The sequence below is a fragment of the Labrus bergylta genome, chromosome 5 (assembly GCF_963930695.1).
Source record: "Labrus bergylta chromosome 5, fLabBer1.1, whole genome shotgun sequence".
NCBI classification, from domain to species: Eukaryota; Metazoa; Chordata; class Actinopteri; order Labriformes; family Labridae; genus Labrus; species Labrus bergylta.
The window spans coordinates 15,676,826-15,693,061 of NC_089199.1; the positions used below are offsets into that span (position 1 = coordinate 15,676,826).

The following is a 16,236-nucleotide window of genomic DNA, read 5'->3' on the forward strand; positions in this document are numbered from 1 at the left end:
AACAAATATTTCATAATCATTAAAAAACACTTTATATAGAGTATAAAATGTTAAAATAAACTGTTAGCATAACATAAATCATAGCATTACAAATAATTAGCAAACATTATTAACTATCACTCACAACATAATTTTTTCACCGTAAAATTACTATAACTATTACTAAAATAACTATTAGCTAAAGTTATGTAACTCTTGAACTGGAACATGTAAAGGCATGTAGACACACTGGTTATGTATGCTCCTCCTTACAACACAGGCTTCTAAAAATTATGTATATAAAGACTGCTGGTGTGGACTTGCAGACTTGGGCGAGCTCTTTTCACACTCTTGCAAGAATGGGAAAGGTTCATCTGAAGGACAACGGTATTAAAGAAAAGAAAACAGAGTTCAGCTTAGTAAGGGTAAAAGACACCTGGAAATGCAGGAAAGAACGAGGAAAGAAGGTCAATAGGGACACAGTTGACTCTGTCTCTGCTGCAAAAATGTGAGTATATCATTGTTTTTCAATTACAAACACATGAATGAAATTAAAAAGTGGGTGAGTCATAGGAAGCAATGTCATGAAGTTACTCTTTTATATTTCTGAGGTTTTTGTAAATGTTGAAAGGAAGTTTTTGCCTGCCACTTGCTGATAAAAAAAAACAAAAAGTACCCTCTGGATTTCTTTTTAAGTGCCCTTAGAAGAAAGATTTAGAACTCTCTGATTAAAAATGTTTTGATTGATTAATGGTTCTTTGTTAGTAGTAGCACTTTCTGACATGTATTATTTAATACATATACTTTAATGAAGCATTTAAGCTTTCATATTTAACAATATGAAACAATATATAGAAGCATCCTCATTACAACCGTTTTAGTTTAAATACTTAATTTCTTTAATACGTTTTTAATGTTTCTATATATATATTTGTATCTCTTTCTAAGTATTTAATATTTTATGGACACAAAAGAGGACTGTCACTGATAAACATAAAAAAACAAGAAACTTGGGTATAAATAACAGAAAGCATTAAGAGGAGAAGTACGGTTGTGCTTTGATAACATTAACCTTGTGGTTGTGGAAACTTAGGCTGACTGCTGGTCTAGTAGGAGTAACATTAGAACTGCAGGCTTGCCAATGTGTCAGTGTCACATGTGGTTCTTACATTAACCACCCTGACCTCTACCAAAAAAGGCTCTGCACTTCACTTTGACTGTACATCTGCAGGAGGTACAGAACTCTAGCTTAGGTCAAGTGTGTACTGTAATAGAAGAAGCTACATACAATATGATCTGTCCCTATCCTACTTTGCCATTTCACTAAATCCTTATATCAGAAGATTGAAGCCTTGACCCAAGACAACCATCTACCCAAATACTCGTAACAATAAAACATTTGATTTGGAGCAAAAATGGAATTGAAAAATAGAGAAATACGCAAAGGAACAAGACTGTGTACATGTTTTTCTTCCAGAGTCGAGGAACCCACAACCCATTGCTAATGTTACCGCTTCTTCTTAAATGTAATTTTTATCATTGTTATTGTGTTTATATTGTTAATAGAAGTGTTGTAATATCTTGCAGTTTGTGCCTACTTTGGATGCCTACGCTGTTGAGCACTATTGACATTACTTCTGTCACTGGACAACACGTAGACACAGCCAGTAGCCCACCTGTCATCCAATCAGAGCCATGATTGGATGACAGGTGGGTTGACAGGTACGATGCATCGGATGTATACATACAGCATCAAAAGCGTTGAAATAAGTTTTGTTCATGGATGGTGTTATCATGTTACCCTGTAGCGAACAAGTGTGGATAAAAATACGAAATAAAACACCAAAGAATTAAAAAAAACTGCAGCTACAACAAGCAATGGGAATAAAAGAAAATGTGGGTAAAGCCTGTTTCCGGCTGATATGGGCTGTGGTGTGTTGGTGTTTTCCTGTGTTTTCTCTCCCCTCCAGCTTTTTTTTTTTTTTTTCCAATAAAAGACTGCTTCAAGCTATTGCTATTTGTATTGTAAGGTTGAAACATGTCATTTATTTTCAAGTTAAAACAATGGTTCTCAAATCAGAGTCCAGGGACTGTCTGAGGAAAATAAGGGGGTTACAAATGGTCCCAAGATATAAACGTCTATATTTACACTACAATAGCCTTATTTTATCCTTAATTTACACTTTGCTGAAAGTGATTTTCATTGCCATATTTTAAGTTCATGTTTTTTCCTTAGAAATATGAGATTATATTTCTCTCATATATTTACATATTGCCCACCATTACAAATACAGAAACTTAGTGTCCCGAGGGCTCAGTGCATCAGTTTGAGCCAATTGTATCTAACAATCCATCAAAAGAGTTTATTGAGTTCAATTTAAACAAATTAATTGGTTTACAGTGATTGCTTTTCTTATCCTATTACAATAATGATGTCTTCATGTGTTTTGTGTTGTAGCTTTGAGAGCAAGACAGAAAAGGGGATCTCTTGGACAGTTGTGAGCCCCATTGTGTTCACATACAAGGTTACTGAGAGCCGAGGCCTGCTGGACCCAAGCAATGACACACTCCTGCTTGGCCACATCACTGACTCGCAGCAGCTTGAGGATTTAAAAAAATCCACTGAGCCAATAAAACGCTTTGTGGTCATTGACCAAGAAGTCTACAAAATTTATGGTGCTAAGCTTACTGAATATTTAGAGACAAACAATGTTCTGTACAAGATTTTGGCACTACCCACGACTGAGGAGAACAAATCCATGGAAATGGTCTTGAACATAGTAGAAGAGGTCAACTCTTTTTCTCTTGACCGCCGCACAGAGCCCATCATTGCAATTGGTGGAGGGGTATGCCTGGACATAGTGGGCCTGGCTGCCTCACTTTACAGAAGACGTACCCCTTACATCAGGGTACCAACCACACTACTCGCCTACATCGATGCAAGCATTGGAGCAAAGACGGGGGTTAACTTTGCAAATTGCAAGAACAAGCTGGGTGCCTACATTCCACCTGTCGCTTCCTTCCTAGACCTGTCCTTCATAAAAACTGTTCCCCGAAGACACATCTCCAACGGTCTGGCTGAGATGTTAAAGGTATATAACAGTCAAGTTGTGTAATATTTACCTTGAGCTGCTACTGAAAAAACAACAATTCCAGTGAAAATATGATCATCATTTTTCACTGACCAGTACAAGTACCTGTCAGGAGCTAAACGAACTCACTACCTCCTGCAAGCAAAAATAGAACATGTAATTATCATTGTCTCTGGGTGATGAATTCAGGTAGTTCATTATTGTTCGTACTTAATTATTTGGTGCACAAAATGCTCATTTAGATTTTCAATATTTTCTTTTTTACAGATGGCCTTGATGAAACACAGAGGCCTCTTTGAGATTCTTGAGGAACAGGGCCATATGCTGTTGGACACCAAATTCCAGGCTGACAACAGTGCGTATGGAAACAACTGCTTGCAGACTGCATCACAGGCAACATATATAGCCATCACAACCATGTTGGAGGAGCTAGCCCCAAACCTGTGGGAGGATGATCTTAACAGACTAGTGGACTTCGGCCACCTAATCAGCCCAGCATTAGAGATGGTAAATGTTTGAAATATTTGCTTTGTGATTGTAGTATAAAACACTTTTTGTCAAATTTATCAATGTCATCAACAGTTCTTGTGCCATCCATTTTGCGTTGATTTGCTGAAAAGCAATGTGACGTTGTTTTCAGCCCTGGCTCTGCAAATGGGGATAAAATAGGTGGCCCTTTGCACGCTTTGCAACATATGATACATCCACAGAGGCTAACTTCCCCTTGAGCAGCATATAGTCAAGATTCCACAATATTAGTTGTTCTGTTTCTTGACAATGCACGTCTATAGTTTGGGTTGGTATTTATTCAACTTAAACAAACCTAATACAGAATTGCAAAACTACATTTAAATACTTGCATCCTATTGTATCTATAAATGTTGTTGTAGGTTTATATAAATTCTAAATAAAGATCCACTATTTGGTTCAATGCTAGTCTATAATACTCCTCATTTTGCAATCTCTTTTTTTTCTTTTTCATACAGAAAGTTCTCCCATCTCTGCTGCATGGAGAGGCAGTGAACATTGACATGTCTTACATGGTGTATGTATCCAAAGAAAGTGGTTACTTGACAGAAGAAGAGAAGCAAAGGATAATCAACTGTATGGTGGAGCTGGAGCTGCCAGTCTGGCATGAGGCCTGTACCATGGAGCTGATACAAAGGTCTTTGCAGGATAGACTTAAGCATTCTGGAGGTCTGGTCAGAATGCCTCTGCCCATGGGTCTTGGGCAATCAGGTAAAAGTCACTTGAGTTACAACGTCTTAATATAACAGCAGAGAAGTCTGGATGGATATAGGTATTGAAAGTCTGGCTGTGTTGAGGACATTGGCAGGAAGTTTCCTTTGAACTGCAGGGCTGATTAAGTGAGAGTAGAGTCTTCACTTTGACATCTGTGACCTATTCTGTATAAATATGACGGAAATCCCAAACTTTATTAAGTACTTTTATTCATCTTGTTTAAAACAAATATGCCAATGTACCCTCATTATGTACATGATGTCAGAGAAATAGATCCTATAGGTCTTTTCTAAATGCATTGAAAAACCAAATTAGGTGTCTGCAAGATTTGTTGTCAGAGCTTCAAACTCATAATATATGTTCAGTACAGTTAAAGCAGAATAACTTTGCACTCTTTTTTTTTTTTCCGTTGCAGAAATTTTCAATGAAACATCTTGTGAGATCCTGCACAGAGCTCATGAAAAATGGTGTGATGAGCTGAGCAATCCCTTGGACAACAACAGTGAGAGTTAATGTGCCCATGCTACCACTTACGGTTTTTGTGTGATAACTTTTTAAAATTATGTAGGGAATGTATATGAATGTATTTTCATTGTTCAAATTATTTTTGCAAAGCGATTGCAGTAGAAATCAATTCAAGGATGTATTTTTACATTATGACAACATTGACCAGATGTCTCGTATTGGCACGACGAGTACTTGTTTCTACAGATTTCAGCCAAGCATGTGCTCTTCTAATGTTTCTTTGCCAATGCTGCATGCCTTGCCAATCAATTAAAATGTCTGTAAACAGATTAAATAAAACAAAAGCAGCATTATTTTAACAGTTTTACATGTCCTCTTTTTGTTTTGATTACCAGGAGGAAATCAGGGGGTAACAAGTAATGAATCCAGCAACTAGCTATCCATTCTCTTAAAGGAAGAATGTGCCATATTGTACACATCAATACAGAGGAATTAAGTATATCCTGTGTAAATGTGTCTCTGAGTCATGACTGTCTACATTGAGTGACAAGCCTGAGTCTTGCCAGCTGTACTGTTGTCTGAGCCGTGTTTACATCATGTCAACATGGACAGGATGGCCTTGAGTATAAAGCTGTTAAGTCAAGGACTAGAGAAAAGAAGAATAACACAGCCTCACTGCTTATTTGGATGTCACATAAGTGTCTTTAGATCATGTTCATTCCGTGTCAATGTATGTGCAATGTGAAGCTACTGTATGAGTCAACCAAAGTGTGCTAACATTAGCCTGCTAACACAACAACGCAGGCCACAGGAAGTTGCAGCTCGAGCAAAGGACAAGTTTGTCCGCTGCTTCGGCTTAATGGTGTTTAATTATGGTGCTTTGTTATTTATAACTCCATCGTGCAACCGTGAGTGGAGGGGGGTTTGAGGAGAGCGGAGGCTTCAGAATAGCCGTAGTGTCGCCAAACAGCAGTTTGTTTTGGTTCATGCTGGCGCTCAAGGGCAACATCTACTGGATCAAAAAGTCACACATTCTTCCTTAAAGCCTGTGAGATGTGACTTTGATTATTAAAGATGTTTACTGTTTGATAGTGGGTGTGTTATGAGAATATCTCAGATTCTGAAATATATATGTAAACATCCTTCCTTGTTAATTTTTAATTGAATTAGAATACCACTTTAAACAATAATTTGAGGCCACTGTTTACAAATAAAACTAGATTGATTTTCAACTTAATTCAATGAATTTCAATGAGCTAAATTTTTTGTTTTTAACACTTAACCCGACACTACATCCAACAACAGTTATAAAGGACCACAATAGATCATTTTTAATTCACCGTCATAGTTTATGACAAACTTAAAAATAACATTGAAGTCTTTCGCACATATTGAAATAGAAAACTAAAGAAAAACAGCTGCCAATATAATTATTCAAGCAAACAGCTATGCTAAACAATTGCTGGCCCTGTTTCTGAATACCTGAAAAAACTAGGACCAAAATGCTATTTCTGTTTTGCACTGCTCAGGTCTCAAGCTCAACAAAGACAACTATCCAGGGTTTTGCTTGGCTTTTCTCAAGGTCTTAATTACGCATTGCAATGAATTCGCTTATGAATTTTGGTCTAATTTAATGTGTTTCAGACCTAGAATATACCATAGATATTAAGATATTTCTCAGAACAAGCCTATAAAACAGCTTTTCAAAACCACAACAATGGTCCTTTATTGGAATTTAGAGGTTGAAGATGATACGTTGATCATGATATTGATGATGACATGACGATATTTAGGGTGGTTTTGATGCTGATAAGAACTCTTAAGAGCAATTTTTCAAATAAATTCAAATAAATAAACAAATTCAAATAAAAGCTGTACGTGCACAGGGATTGCACCGGTTGCATGCATACAGGCTACAGACTGGTCGTGTGCCAGTCCCAGGATATAAACCTCATCCCCCCTCATCCACCCGCAGTGAAGACTTTAGTGAGTTTTTTTTTTTCAGGAGTTTTGCGCAAGTGTTAAAGCACAGATAATATGTCATCTTAGAATAACATGTCTTTATGTATCTTATTTTTTCAAGAAACAAAAGACTAGGCCGACTATACAGACAATTACTCTGACATAATGTACTGAAGTCTTTTGCATTTCTTTCAATTAGACCCCATCATTATGTGTTCATGTACTTGAAAGGGGTACTGAGGCTAAGAGCAGGATAGGATACTCTGAATGGAGCCTCACTGGTGTCTGTGTTGGTGGTGAAGGAAGGACGTGGGATGAGCTCAGCAGCTGGACCTTTACACTGAGATCGATTAGAGATGACTGAGGTGTAGGAGGGTCGCAGCGATTGAACTGAAACAGGAAACTAACAGCAGAAGAGAGAGAGAGAATGACTTTGAAAGACAACTGCAGGATTATTGGTCACTGGAGATCGTGGCAAAATCTGGTTGGATAAGTACTGAAAGAGCAAATACCCATAATTAGCGGGAAGACAAAGAGAGAGAGAGAGAGAGAGAGAGAGAGAGAGAGAGAGGGATGATGATGACTTAATTAGAGAATATAGGATAGTTAAAGGAATACTATAGGAGTTGAAACAGTCTTCCTGTTTCGATTAGGTCCATAATTCTGAAAAAAAAAAACATTCTGAGATATACTTTTTTCTCCTTTCATAATTTAACTTAATGTCACATTGAGAATTTCAAATGATGTTCAGGCATTAGTTGTCATTGCTGCTTGCTCTTAACTATTTACATCTGTTATTTCATTTTATATACAGCTCGGTAAAAGGTTGTCTGCTTTGTATCCTGTTACTTGGCTGAAATGCATTAATATTGCACAAAAGCCCTCACTCACATCTACACAATAAGGTTGTACAAGCCCATAGGGCCCGTTTTTTTTACAAAAATTCAGGGGAAACTGTCAGAGCTCCTAATTAGCTTAAAAAATCCTAGCAAGAAGTCTTAGCTTAGGAGTGATTTAGGAATGTTCTCAGAGCAAGGAACGGACAGAAACTTACAGTATCTTAATGAGGAGGTGTGGTCGGCCCCGCTGATAGGTATGATAGGAAGATTTTGGTTGCTCAGAAAACTTGAGAAAATGTGCTCTCTAGTGATAATGGGCAGTGAAGGACAGTGAACTCGATTAGGCCCAATAATAAAATCAATTCAGAGATTATGTAAGTATGGACACTATGAAATTAACATCTCTGTTGAATAAATTGTTAGCCGTACTTTTAAAGAAGTCGGTCACCGTTTTAAGCAGGGATCCATAAAATCGGACTCAAAGCTCTTTGTTGGCACTTACTGACATTGTTTCCTCTTTTCTCGATCCTTGCTTGTGTTGTACTCTCTGATGTAAGTTGCTTTGGGTAAAAGCGTCTGCTAAATGAATTGTACAATTGTAGAATTGTAGCATGAGATTTTGACTAACATTTACACAAGTTTCACAACGTTCCTGTATGTCACACACATTTTTACTCTTTTATACAGAATAGACTGTCTGCAGGTGGCACATCAGGAAGGTCGTCTGTGTAGTCTTCAGCTCCAAATATTTATCAAATATATTTTAATAGTTACGGAAGGTATGCAAAGAATAGAAAAGGAGACTACTTGACAAAAGACTGTACCCAACTTAAGTACACATACAACTATAACAGCCTTTTAAATAAATAAAACATATATCCACATAAACACAATATAACATATAGGTCAACACAACACAGGGAAGTTAGAAATGTCTCAATGCAGGTGGCAGTGTGTTTGTTCCCAACACAGATCTGTGGCCTCTCAGATGTGTTACAGTTGTATGTTTCCTTATGCTGTTTGTTACTTCTTCACTTCCTGTTGTCTTTAGCTCTGCCCAGGTGAAGCTACTAATGACTCAACGAGGTACACCTAGCCTCAGTGCTTAAAAGCCGCAGTGCTGGTTTTCAGGAAGCAAAGACTGTTGGATTTGGGACAGCTGTGCCTCAAAGTCAGGGGTTGTTTGTTTTGTTTGTTTATATTAGTTTCTAAGTTGATTTGTGTTATCATTTAGTTTGTGTGATTACAAATACCTTTGTTTTGACTTTGGTAAGGTGTTTTATTGGGTCAATTTGTAGATAGCTGTTGTCCTTCTGGTGGGGATTAACAGATGACATAGCCTCAAAAAGGGCCAACTGTTCGGGGTCTCCATGTAGCCAGCAGTAAGCAATAAAGAACTTCCAGCCAAGACTCCTTTTCTGTCCATTGCAGTGTTTACTGTTCGACTAATAACTGGAGTTCTGAGAAAAGAGTTGGTGATGAGAAACAACATGTAAGAGGGGATTGTTGCAGCAAATACACACTGATATTTGTTAAAAGACCGCCAATGAGTTCCAGTCTTTCCCAAATGCATTCCGGCCCTTTCGCTCTTCACATTGAATATTTTCCTTCATACAGACAACGCCCGCTGAGATGTTAGAGGACAATACTCCATTGAGTACAAACAGGCACCAGAACACTTACAAAATGGTGAAATGAAATATAATTTAGCTTTTTCTGAGTTTGAATTTGTAAATTTGGAATTCAAGGCTAACATGTTTCAGACTCCTTTATCCTAATGTGCAAGTCACTTATACCCAGACCAACATTTTTCTTGTAATTAAAAATATGGAAACTATAAAAGGGAAGTTGTAACACATGACAATTAAGCAAACAATGTATAAGCAATAGTTTTTATCATGTGATTTCCATTAACTCAAAACTTAAATGCGAGATAATCAGGTTGGAAGTAATCAATAAAATATTAAAGTTTGAACACAAGATGCACCATACAACATGTTTTCTTTTTTGGGGGTGCATGTGGAGGCACTTGCTTTGTTTGTGAGAAAATAGCAGTACAACATTTTAGTGTCTCCATTTCCTCTTGAGAATATTTCCAGGAGTCCCGCTTACAGGCGCTTTCATTTTGTGTTGATTTCGGTGACCCCTGTGGACAAAGCAGCATGTGTTTTCTGATGAATTATCTCAGCTTGCTTTCTTTAGCCAAACGTATCACTCACTTTGAATCCTCGCTGTGGAAAATGTTAACAAAGTGGTTTTGAGAGTCACTGAGATTTGCAACTCTGGCTTTCAACTGAGAAAATAGATGATGAAGTTTGGGTATAACTGTTACAAATGTGTTTCACTGTGACCATAGTCATTTTTCAAATTTCTCTTCAATGAATAAATGCACACTTGGATGATGCCTGCAGTGAATGATATCGATACTAATAAATACTTTTGAATTCAAAAATCACAGTTGTGTTTGTGAGACATACCCTGCTCACTTAGATCAAGCAATATGTGACACTGCCGGCTGTGGCACAGTTGGAGTTGGTTGCTCATGCAGCTACATGTCAGATGTGTTGTTGGGCAAGACACTTAACCACAATTGCTCTTGCTGCTTAGTCGGTGGCGTATGTATGTTTAAAAATATGGATCACTTATTTCTGATGGCCACTTTATATAGAAACCTCTGCCATCAGTGTGTGAATAGGTATGAATGTGTAGGTGTGACCTGCCATGTAAAAGCCAGAAGACTAGAAAAGCACTAAACAAGCTCCATTCATCATTTACCATCGGAATTTTGCAAATTGTAACAAATGGGACAATGTTACAAAAAGTCACAAAGTTTTTATGTGTGTGGTTTTTGACTTTATTTCTGATGTTAAGAAATTGTGAGATTTATATCAAAAATCTACAAATTTAACTCTGAATTAAAGTTTCTTGTTCCCTTTCAACTTTGCTTATTCTGAGACACCCCACCTTCCTGATGGCTTTTTTTATACAGTGGTCCTAAAATTCTATATTTAGAACTTCCTAAGAATTGTTTTTTTTCTTTTACCGTTTATTGTCTGACCATGTGTGTCTTTACTTATTAGATCTTGAAGTTAAAGTTGTGATGTTATATTGAGCTACATTGAGTCAGAATAAGAATAGATTCACAATGTGTTTGAAAGCACATTATAAAAGATTCTTTCGATAAAACCTTTCTCAGAAGGACAGGTTATTATTTTAAGAACAAAGAACAGCTCTCTGCACTTCACCACCAGTATCATGTTTGTCTACGTTAAGTTTCTTTTGTCACTAACAGTACAAAGTAGATTTTGGACAAACAGAAATAAACTCAAGGTTTTGTTGGCCTCTCTATATACCAGCAGACTTTAGTATTTTGTTCCTCTGTCACTGTTAAAAATACTGTGTACAAAATAAGAACTATTAAAATACAGTATTTAAACATTGGGGTTATGAAAATGGGGAAAAGGGGAAAAATACAGGAATATAGATAAGGTAAAAACCATTTTCAGTTCAATTACATGCCTACTCACTGGACCTTTAAGTCACTTTAGGGGATGTGCCTCATTAATGGGCTGAAAGAAAGTCTCAGTACAAGTATCGCTCATTGCATTAAATGATGCTAACAGCCTTGATCATTCTCCTCCATACCAGAGCTGGAACCGTGGTGGCTGCTGTTGTTGGAGCAATCCGGGGACATGGAGGAAAACAGGGGGTCATTTGGTGAAATTGGTGATAGGGTGTTATCCCTTACCAATTCTTCCATTTTACATGTCCTGGTGTTTCCATAATGGCCAGGGTCCCCAGCATCTGCTGGTATCTGGTCAAAGGTTATTGTTCCATTGTTGAGGTCAAGTGTGGTTGGAGGAGACATGTCTGGAGTTGTGCTTTGCTGGTAGAGATCTGAGGGACAGTCACTGAGGAGGGGCTCCTGTTTAATGGCTCTGGCCATCAATTCCGTTGCGCAGACAGATGAGGATGATACCAATGTGAGACCATGAGCTCGGGCCTGGATTTCCAACTCCTAATTGATAATACAGACAAACAAAATTTGACATAAAATATATTGTTTTAATAAACGTAGTGCTACTCTGTGATTAATGTGAGATAAATGCTTAAGCATAACATACTGACTTGTTTTTTTTTTTTTTGGGGCTTTTTGGCTTTTTGTGCCTTTAATTGAGAGATAGGACAGTGGACAGAATCGGAAATCAGGGAAAGAGAGTGGGGAATGACATGCGGGAAAGGAGCCACAGGCCGGACTCGAGCCCGGGCCACCCATGTTGAGGACTACAGCCTCCATACATGGGGCACGCACACTAACCACTGCGCCACCAGCGCCCCCAACATAGTGACTTGTTGATGTTCAATAACTAGAATGATTATGTTGTTCACTAACTGTTTAGCATTTTTGCATGCTAAAATTCACCTTTTACATTTACTATTACAAATAGTGATGATGATGTTATGTTTACTGGACAAAGACTTAGGACTATCTGGTCCAGGGGTGGGCACGTGCAGCCCCCATCAACCCTCAACGTGGCCCTCAGGTCAATTTTTACATATCAATTAATTGGAAACATGAAGAAAACATGGCAAAATCTGCCATGAAATCATGAAAACCAGAAATATGTCCATTATGATATTTGATCACTGGTATATGTTGAGTTTAATTTGAGACATAATTGATTGTAATCTTTTTTGTATACTACAATTTGGCCCTCTGGCAGTGAGAATTAAATGAATGTGGCCCTTGCTTTGACCAAAGTTGCCCATCCCTGATTCTGGTCCAAAGAGACTTTTCTCAGGCTTCAGCTCTGGTTTAACATTTCATCATTGAATAGCAAGACATTTGACTGAATAAATGCAAATAGACAATGAGCTACCTGTATACGGAGCATCAGATGGCGGTTTGCATGCTCCAACTTCCTCTGTCTGCATTCTAGCTCCTTGGCTCTCTGCTGCTCCCGTTGTAGCCTCCTGATATAGTCTACTGAGGCTTTCAGAATGGTGCCCTTATTCCAGCGCATGTCTCTGGGGTATTTAGAAGACAAAGGGTTCAGTTAGAGTCAGATGACCATAAAAGAACAGATATATTTACAGCCCTTTACAGAACAAACATAGCATTAAATGTTGAGAGAAGGACCTGATAGACTGATGTGTTCATAAGCTTAAATAAAGAAACACTTACGGGTCATTTGACTTGGGTATCAGGGTTCCGAGTTCTTTGATGCGATCGTTTATGTTAAATCTCCGTCTTCGTTCAACTGAAATTTGTTTTAAAAAAGGAAGAAAGTACAATTATTGAAACGGCCTTTGACGTTTTGTAAAGGTGTTCTTCCAGTTCATAAGAGAAAAATACTTTGTACATCTAATTCATCTAATTCTGTTCAAAGGTGAACAGGAGGCTAATGTATCCATCAAAATCTCACAGGCAAACCCTCACATTCTGTTCAACTTGCAGTCATACAGTTATCTGCAAAGTTTCAGTACTGGATCTTCATCAGGCCTGATAAAAGTCAACATTGACATAAATGTATGTTTGCAAGTTAGACAGTGTGCTGGAGTTTACCTGAAAGTAATTACAGGTCATAAAATGTGTTAACAAAACAGTACAAATACACATTATCTTTATTAATTAAAAACAGATAATTTTGTATTATTTCTAATACTTTTAAAACTATTCAGTTATTCTGGGTGAAATGTAAGATAATAATAATAGTTAAGAAATAATGTTTGAAGAAAACTTCTCTGGAAGGCTGCAGTCGTATTTCTTAGAATAACTTTAAAACTGTACAGATACCAGCTTCTTGCCACTGTAAGTTAAAACTACAAAAAAAAGTCATCAAAAAAGCTAACTTTGAAATACTACTGTTTGACTGACTCACTTAAGTTGTGGTTGTCTTTCTTCTGTCTCTCTTTAGCAAGAGCACGTACTTCAGCTTCTGAAAATCAACAAATGGGCCGATATTAATTCTTTTAAACAGAGTTATGAATCATGACTTCTTCTAGCACTTTGAAACTATGTTTTCCATGCTCTGAAGTGCTTTATGTTGCTCTCTGGGAAATAGGAAATAGGTTCAATGTTTTGTGGATTTTAGTGGGAAGTAAAGCGGAATTCATGCTAATCCCAAATGTATAACATTAGATGGTTTATATTGTGTGCAAATTAAGTAACACACAAAATGCTAAATATACAACTGTGGTGAGACTGAAAAGAAACACAAAGTTACACTTTACAGAACATCATCATTTTTATTTTCTTCATTTCGCTGTGCTTACCTACTGGAAAGCCCTCTGACCTGTGATAGCTTTCATACTGGCCACAGGATCCAGTCTTGTCCAGTACTTGCTTCATGCCAGGAGCTGGAGTTACTATTTGGTAAATAATTGACTTAATAGTATCTTGTGCATTTCCAAATTGCACACAATATTGAATTTTTCCAAATGCTTCATGCATCATTTCCATTTTACTTTAAAGGGTTTGATTTGATAGATACCATCATTATATAAATCATATTTTCCCTCAAATTGAACTTATAAACTTTTCTCAAATATGTATTCAATATAATCACATTATATTACCATAATTAATAGTCAAGTCTCAGAAAAGTGAACAAACGTTACTATGAAATGATATCACACTCCATGACTTTAACTCAACCCAAATAAATCAGTACAGAAAATAAAATAAAAAACTAATAAAATACAACTGATTACCAATAAAAATGAGTTAAAACAGTGTTTTTCATGTTTACCTGTGTATTCCCTCTTAATATTGGATGGACAGGAGTTGCTGATGCCAAGGCCTGGTAGTTGGAGTCCTTGGTTGCCATAAACATCAAGAAGGTTACCAGACACAGGGAGCTGCTGAATAAAGGTGATGAAAGAAAAACATATCCTTAATTTAGGTTAATGATGGTGTTATGAAAACAATATTTTAAATCTATACCATATGAAAATTACCGTGTTATTCATTTGTAGAGTAGGGTCCATAAGTCCAAGAACATCGTCAGTGTAACTTGACTCCAAGCTTATAATATCATCGATGACATCATCCATCTGTATATTAGGAAAACAAGTTTGTTTTAAAAACTTTAAAGGTTCATTGGGTAATCTTCATTTCAATAAAACTGATTGTCTTAAGTGGTTTAATGAGGAGGCACCTCTTTCTCACAGTTGGAGCTCAGAGTGAGCAGGGCCATTGGACTGTTTGGAGCGCTGCTGCCAGGCCCGGGTGGCATGCCATGCTCGGGGGGCTGACTGGGGCAATGACTGTTGGCTTTACCACCCAGGGGGGATGATAGATAGTGCCTCACCTGCTGCCTCTGAGCTTGCTGGATGTGGTACTTCGTGGGACTCTCCAGGTGGGACTGCACCTACATGAGTAAGATTTTACAAACATATTTATTCATTCATCAGGTCCAGTATGTGGTTTTGTATTGTGGATTAATAAGAAGGACCAAGAATCGCAAACCATAGCTAATGAATGCATGATGTCTGACAGACATAAAAAAGCAATAGTGATTTCAAATAATGCTTTTTGTAATATTTTCTTTATTACATTGAATGTCCTGATAACAGTATATTTTAAAGTAAGCCTTTTACATCTAAAGATATATTATCATCCCTTTTATGATATTTCCTTATGTTTTGGAGTCAGATCAGAGTCTTTGCATGAAAAGACAAACATAGAAACTCAGTTGCTTTACTAATTTGCAGTAAAATGACGTATCTGTTGTGTAAGAAGCTCATCAGTTGACCTCAAAACCGCTTTTAAAAGTCAAACATTATATTTCAACCTTGCTTTGTTACAGTCATTATGCACATACAAAGTTGTGGAAATGTATTTAATTTTTATATTTAATTATTCAAATGTGTGTCGCAGATATTTTTTTCAACATTACTACCACTTCCACAGGCCTACTTTGTTTCCCTGAGACATAAACTCTGCCCAGAAACGTTGCTGTTGACCATAATAATCCTTTTCAATAATCTTGGACCACTTAAAATATTGTGCAATACGGATGCGACAGATCACTTTTTCTTTAGCTTTTATACATTACTGCTTTATTCTGTTGACATGAGCGGCTCTGAACTGCGTTTATCAAGCTTAGACAACAACCTAAGAAGGGCAATGACGCAGTTTTGACAGTTCACAAGCTTTTACTTTAACTTGTAAAAGAAAAAACTGTTTCAATAAAAAGACATAAACCCATAAGCAACCCATCTTACCTGATAGTGGCTGTATTCAAGCATCTCCAACATCTTATTCGAGTAGTAATTGATCAAAAGTATCTATAAACGGTCCATAATCCCTTTATCTTGTTAAAGCCTACACTGTGGATAGTGAGCTAGCATATGCAAAGAGCAGTCACTAGCCCCACTTTATTTATCTAGGGCTGAGGGCTCATTAGTTATGTAAGTTAAGAAAATGAGGAAGACACTGAGACCCATCCTCCTATTGCTGTGTTGTTCAAGCTTAACTGTGAATTTATTTCTTTATGCAGCTCAATTGACGTCACCACCTCTGGCTCACAAAAGACTCTTTTTATTTGTTGACCAGTAGTCTGCGAACTGAAGCTTGCTTAAGGCCAACTATCGTTTAATCTTTAGTTCTGCTCATCTAGCATAACACATTATTTGTTCTAAGCAAAGAGAAC

At 37.2% G+C, this 16,236-nt stretch overlaps 2 protein-coding genes across 5 annotated transcripts; one reads left to right on the plus strand and one right to left on the minus strand.

The window, feature by feature from the left end:
* Positions 1-305: 305 nt before the first annotated feature.
* On the plus strand, positions 306-5,142 carry eevs (2-epi-5-epi-valiolone synthase). The gene is made up of 5 exons (XM_020633775.3): positions 306-487; positions 2,438-3,071; positions 3,339-3,578; positions 4,058-4,310; positions 4,729-5,142. Exons 1-5 carry the CDS (start codon positions 339-341, stop codon positions 4,824-4,826), a joined length of 1,374 nt encoding a protein of 457 aa, XP_020489431.1. The 5' UTR covers positions 306-338; the 3' UTR covers positions 4,827-5,142.
* mitfa (melanocyte inducing transcription factor a) lies at positions 4,782-15,997 on the minus strand. 4 transcript variants are annotated; one of them, XM_065954975.1, is made up of 9 exons: positions 15,809-15,997; positions 14,893-14,952; positions 14,540-14,635; positions 14,332-14,443; positions 13,856-13,948; positions 13,462-13,518; positions 12,765-12,840; positions 12,460-12,607; positions 4,782-11,597 (listed from the first exon to the last, which is right to left on the minus strand). In XM_065954975.1, exons 1-9 carry the CDS (start codon positions 15,839-15,841, stop codon positions 11,196-11,198), a joined length of 1,077 nt encoding a protein of 358 aa, XP_065811047.1. In that variant the 5' UTR covers positions 15,842-15,997; the 3' UTR covers positions 4,782-11,195. The 4 variants fall into 4 exon arrangements, with proteins under 4 accessions (XP_065811047.1, XP_065811046.1, XP_065811048.1 ...); XM_065954974.1 differs by having other exon boundaries at positions 14,740-14,952; XM_065954976.1 differs by having other exon boundaries at positions 14,332-14,440; positions 15,809-15,996.
* Between the last annotated feature and the right edge of the window lie 239 nt (positions 15,998-16,236).

What these genes read in the sequence shown, in the direction of transcription:
- mitfa (XM_065954974.1), bottom strand. Translation starts at nt 15,841, where the DNA reads ATGTTGGAGATGCTTGAATACAGCCACTATCAG. An exon ending in TTGAATACAGCCACTATCAG is followed by an intron (nt 14,953 to 15,808) that starts GTAAGATGGGTT and finishes TTACTCATGTAG; the next exon opens with GTGCAGTCCCACCTGGAGAG. An exon ending in CTCTACAAATGAATAACACG is followed by an intron (nt 14,444 to 14,539) that starts GTAATTTTCATA and finishes ACCTTTATTCAG; the next exon opens with CAGCTCCCTGTGTCTGGTAA.
- eevs (XM_020633775.3), top strand. Translation starts at nt 339, where the DNA reads ATGGGAAAGGTTCATCTGAAGGACAACGGTATTAAAGAAAAGAAAACA. An exon ending in TCTGTCTCTGCTGCAAAAAT is followed by an intron (nt 488 to 2,437) that starts GTGAGTATATCA and finishes TTTGTGTTGTAG; the next exon opens with CTTTGAGAGCAAGACAGAAA. An exon ending in TCAGCCCAGCATTAGAGATG is followed by an intron (nt 3,579 to 4,057) that starts GTAAATGTTTGA and finishes TTTTTCATACAG; the next exon opens with AAAGTTCTCCCATCTCTGCT.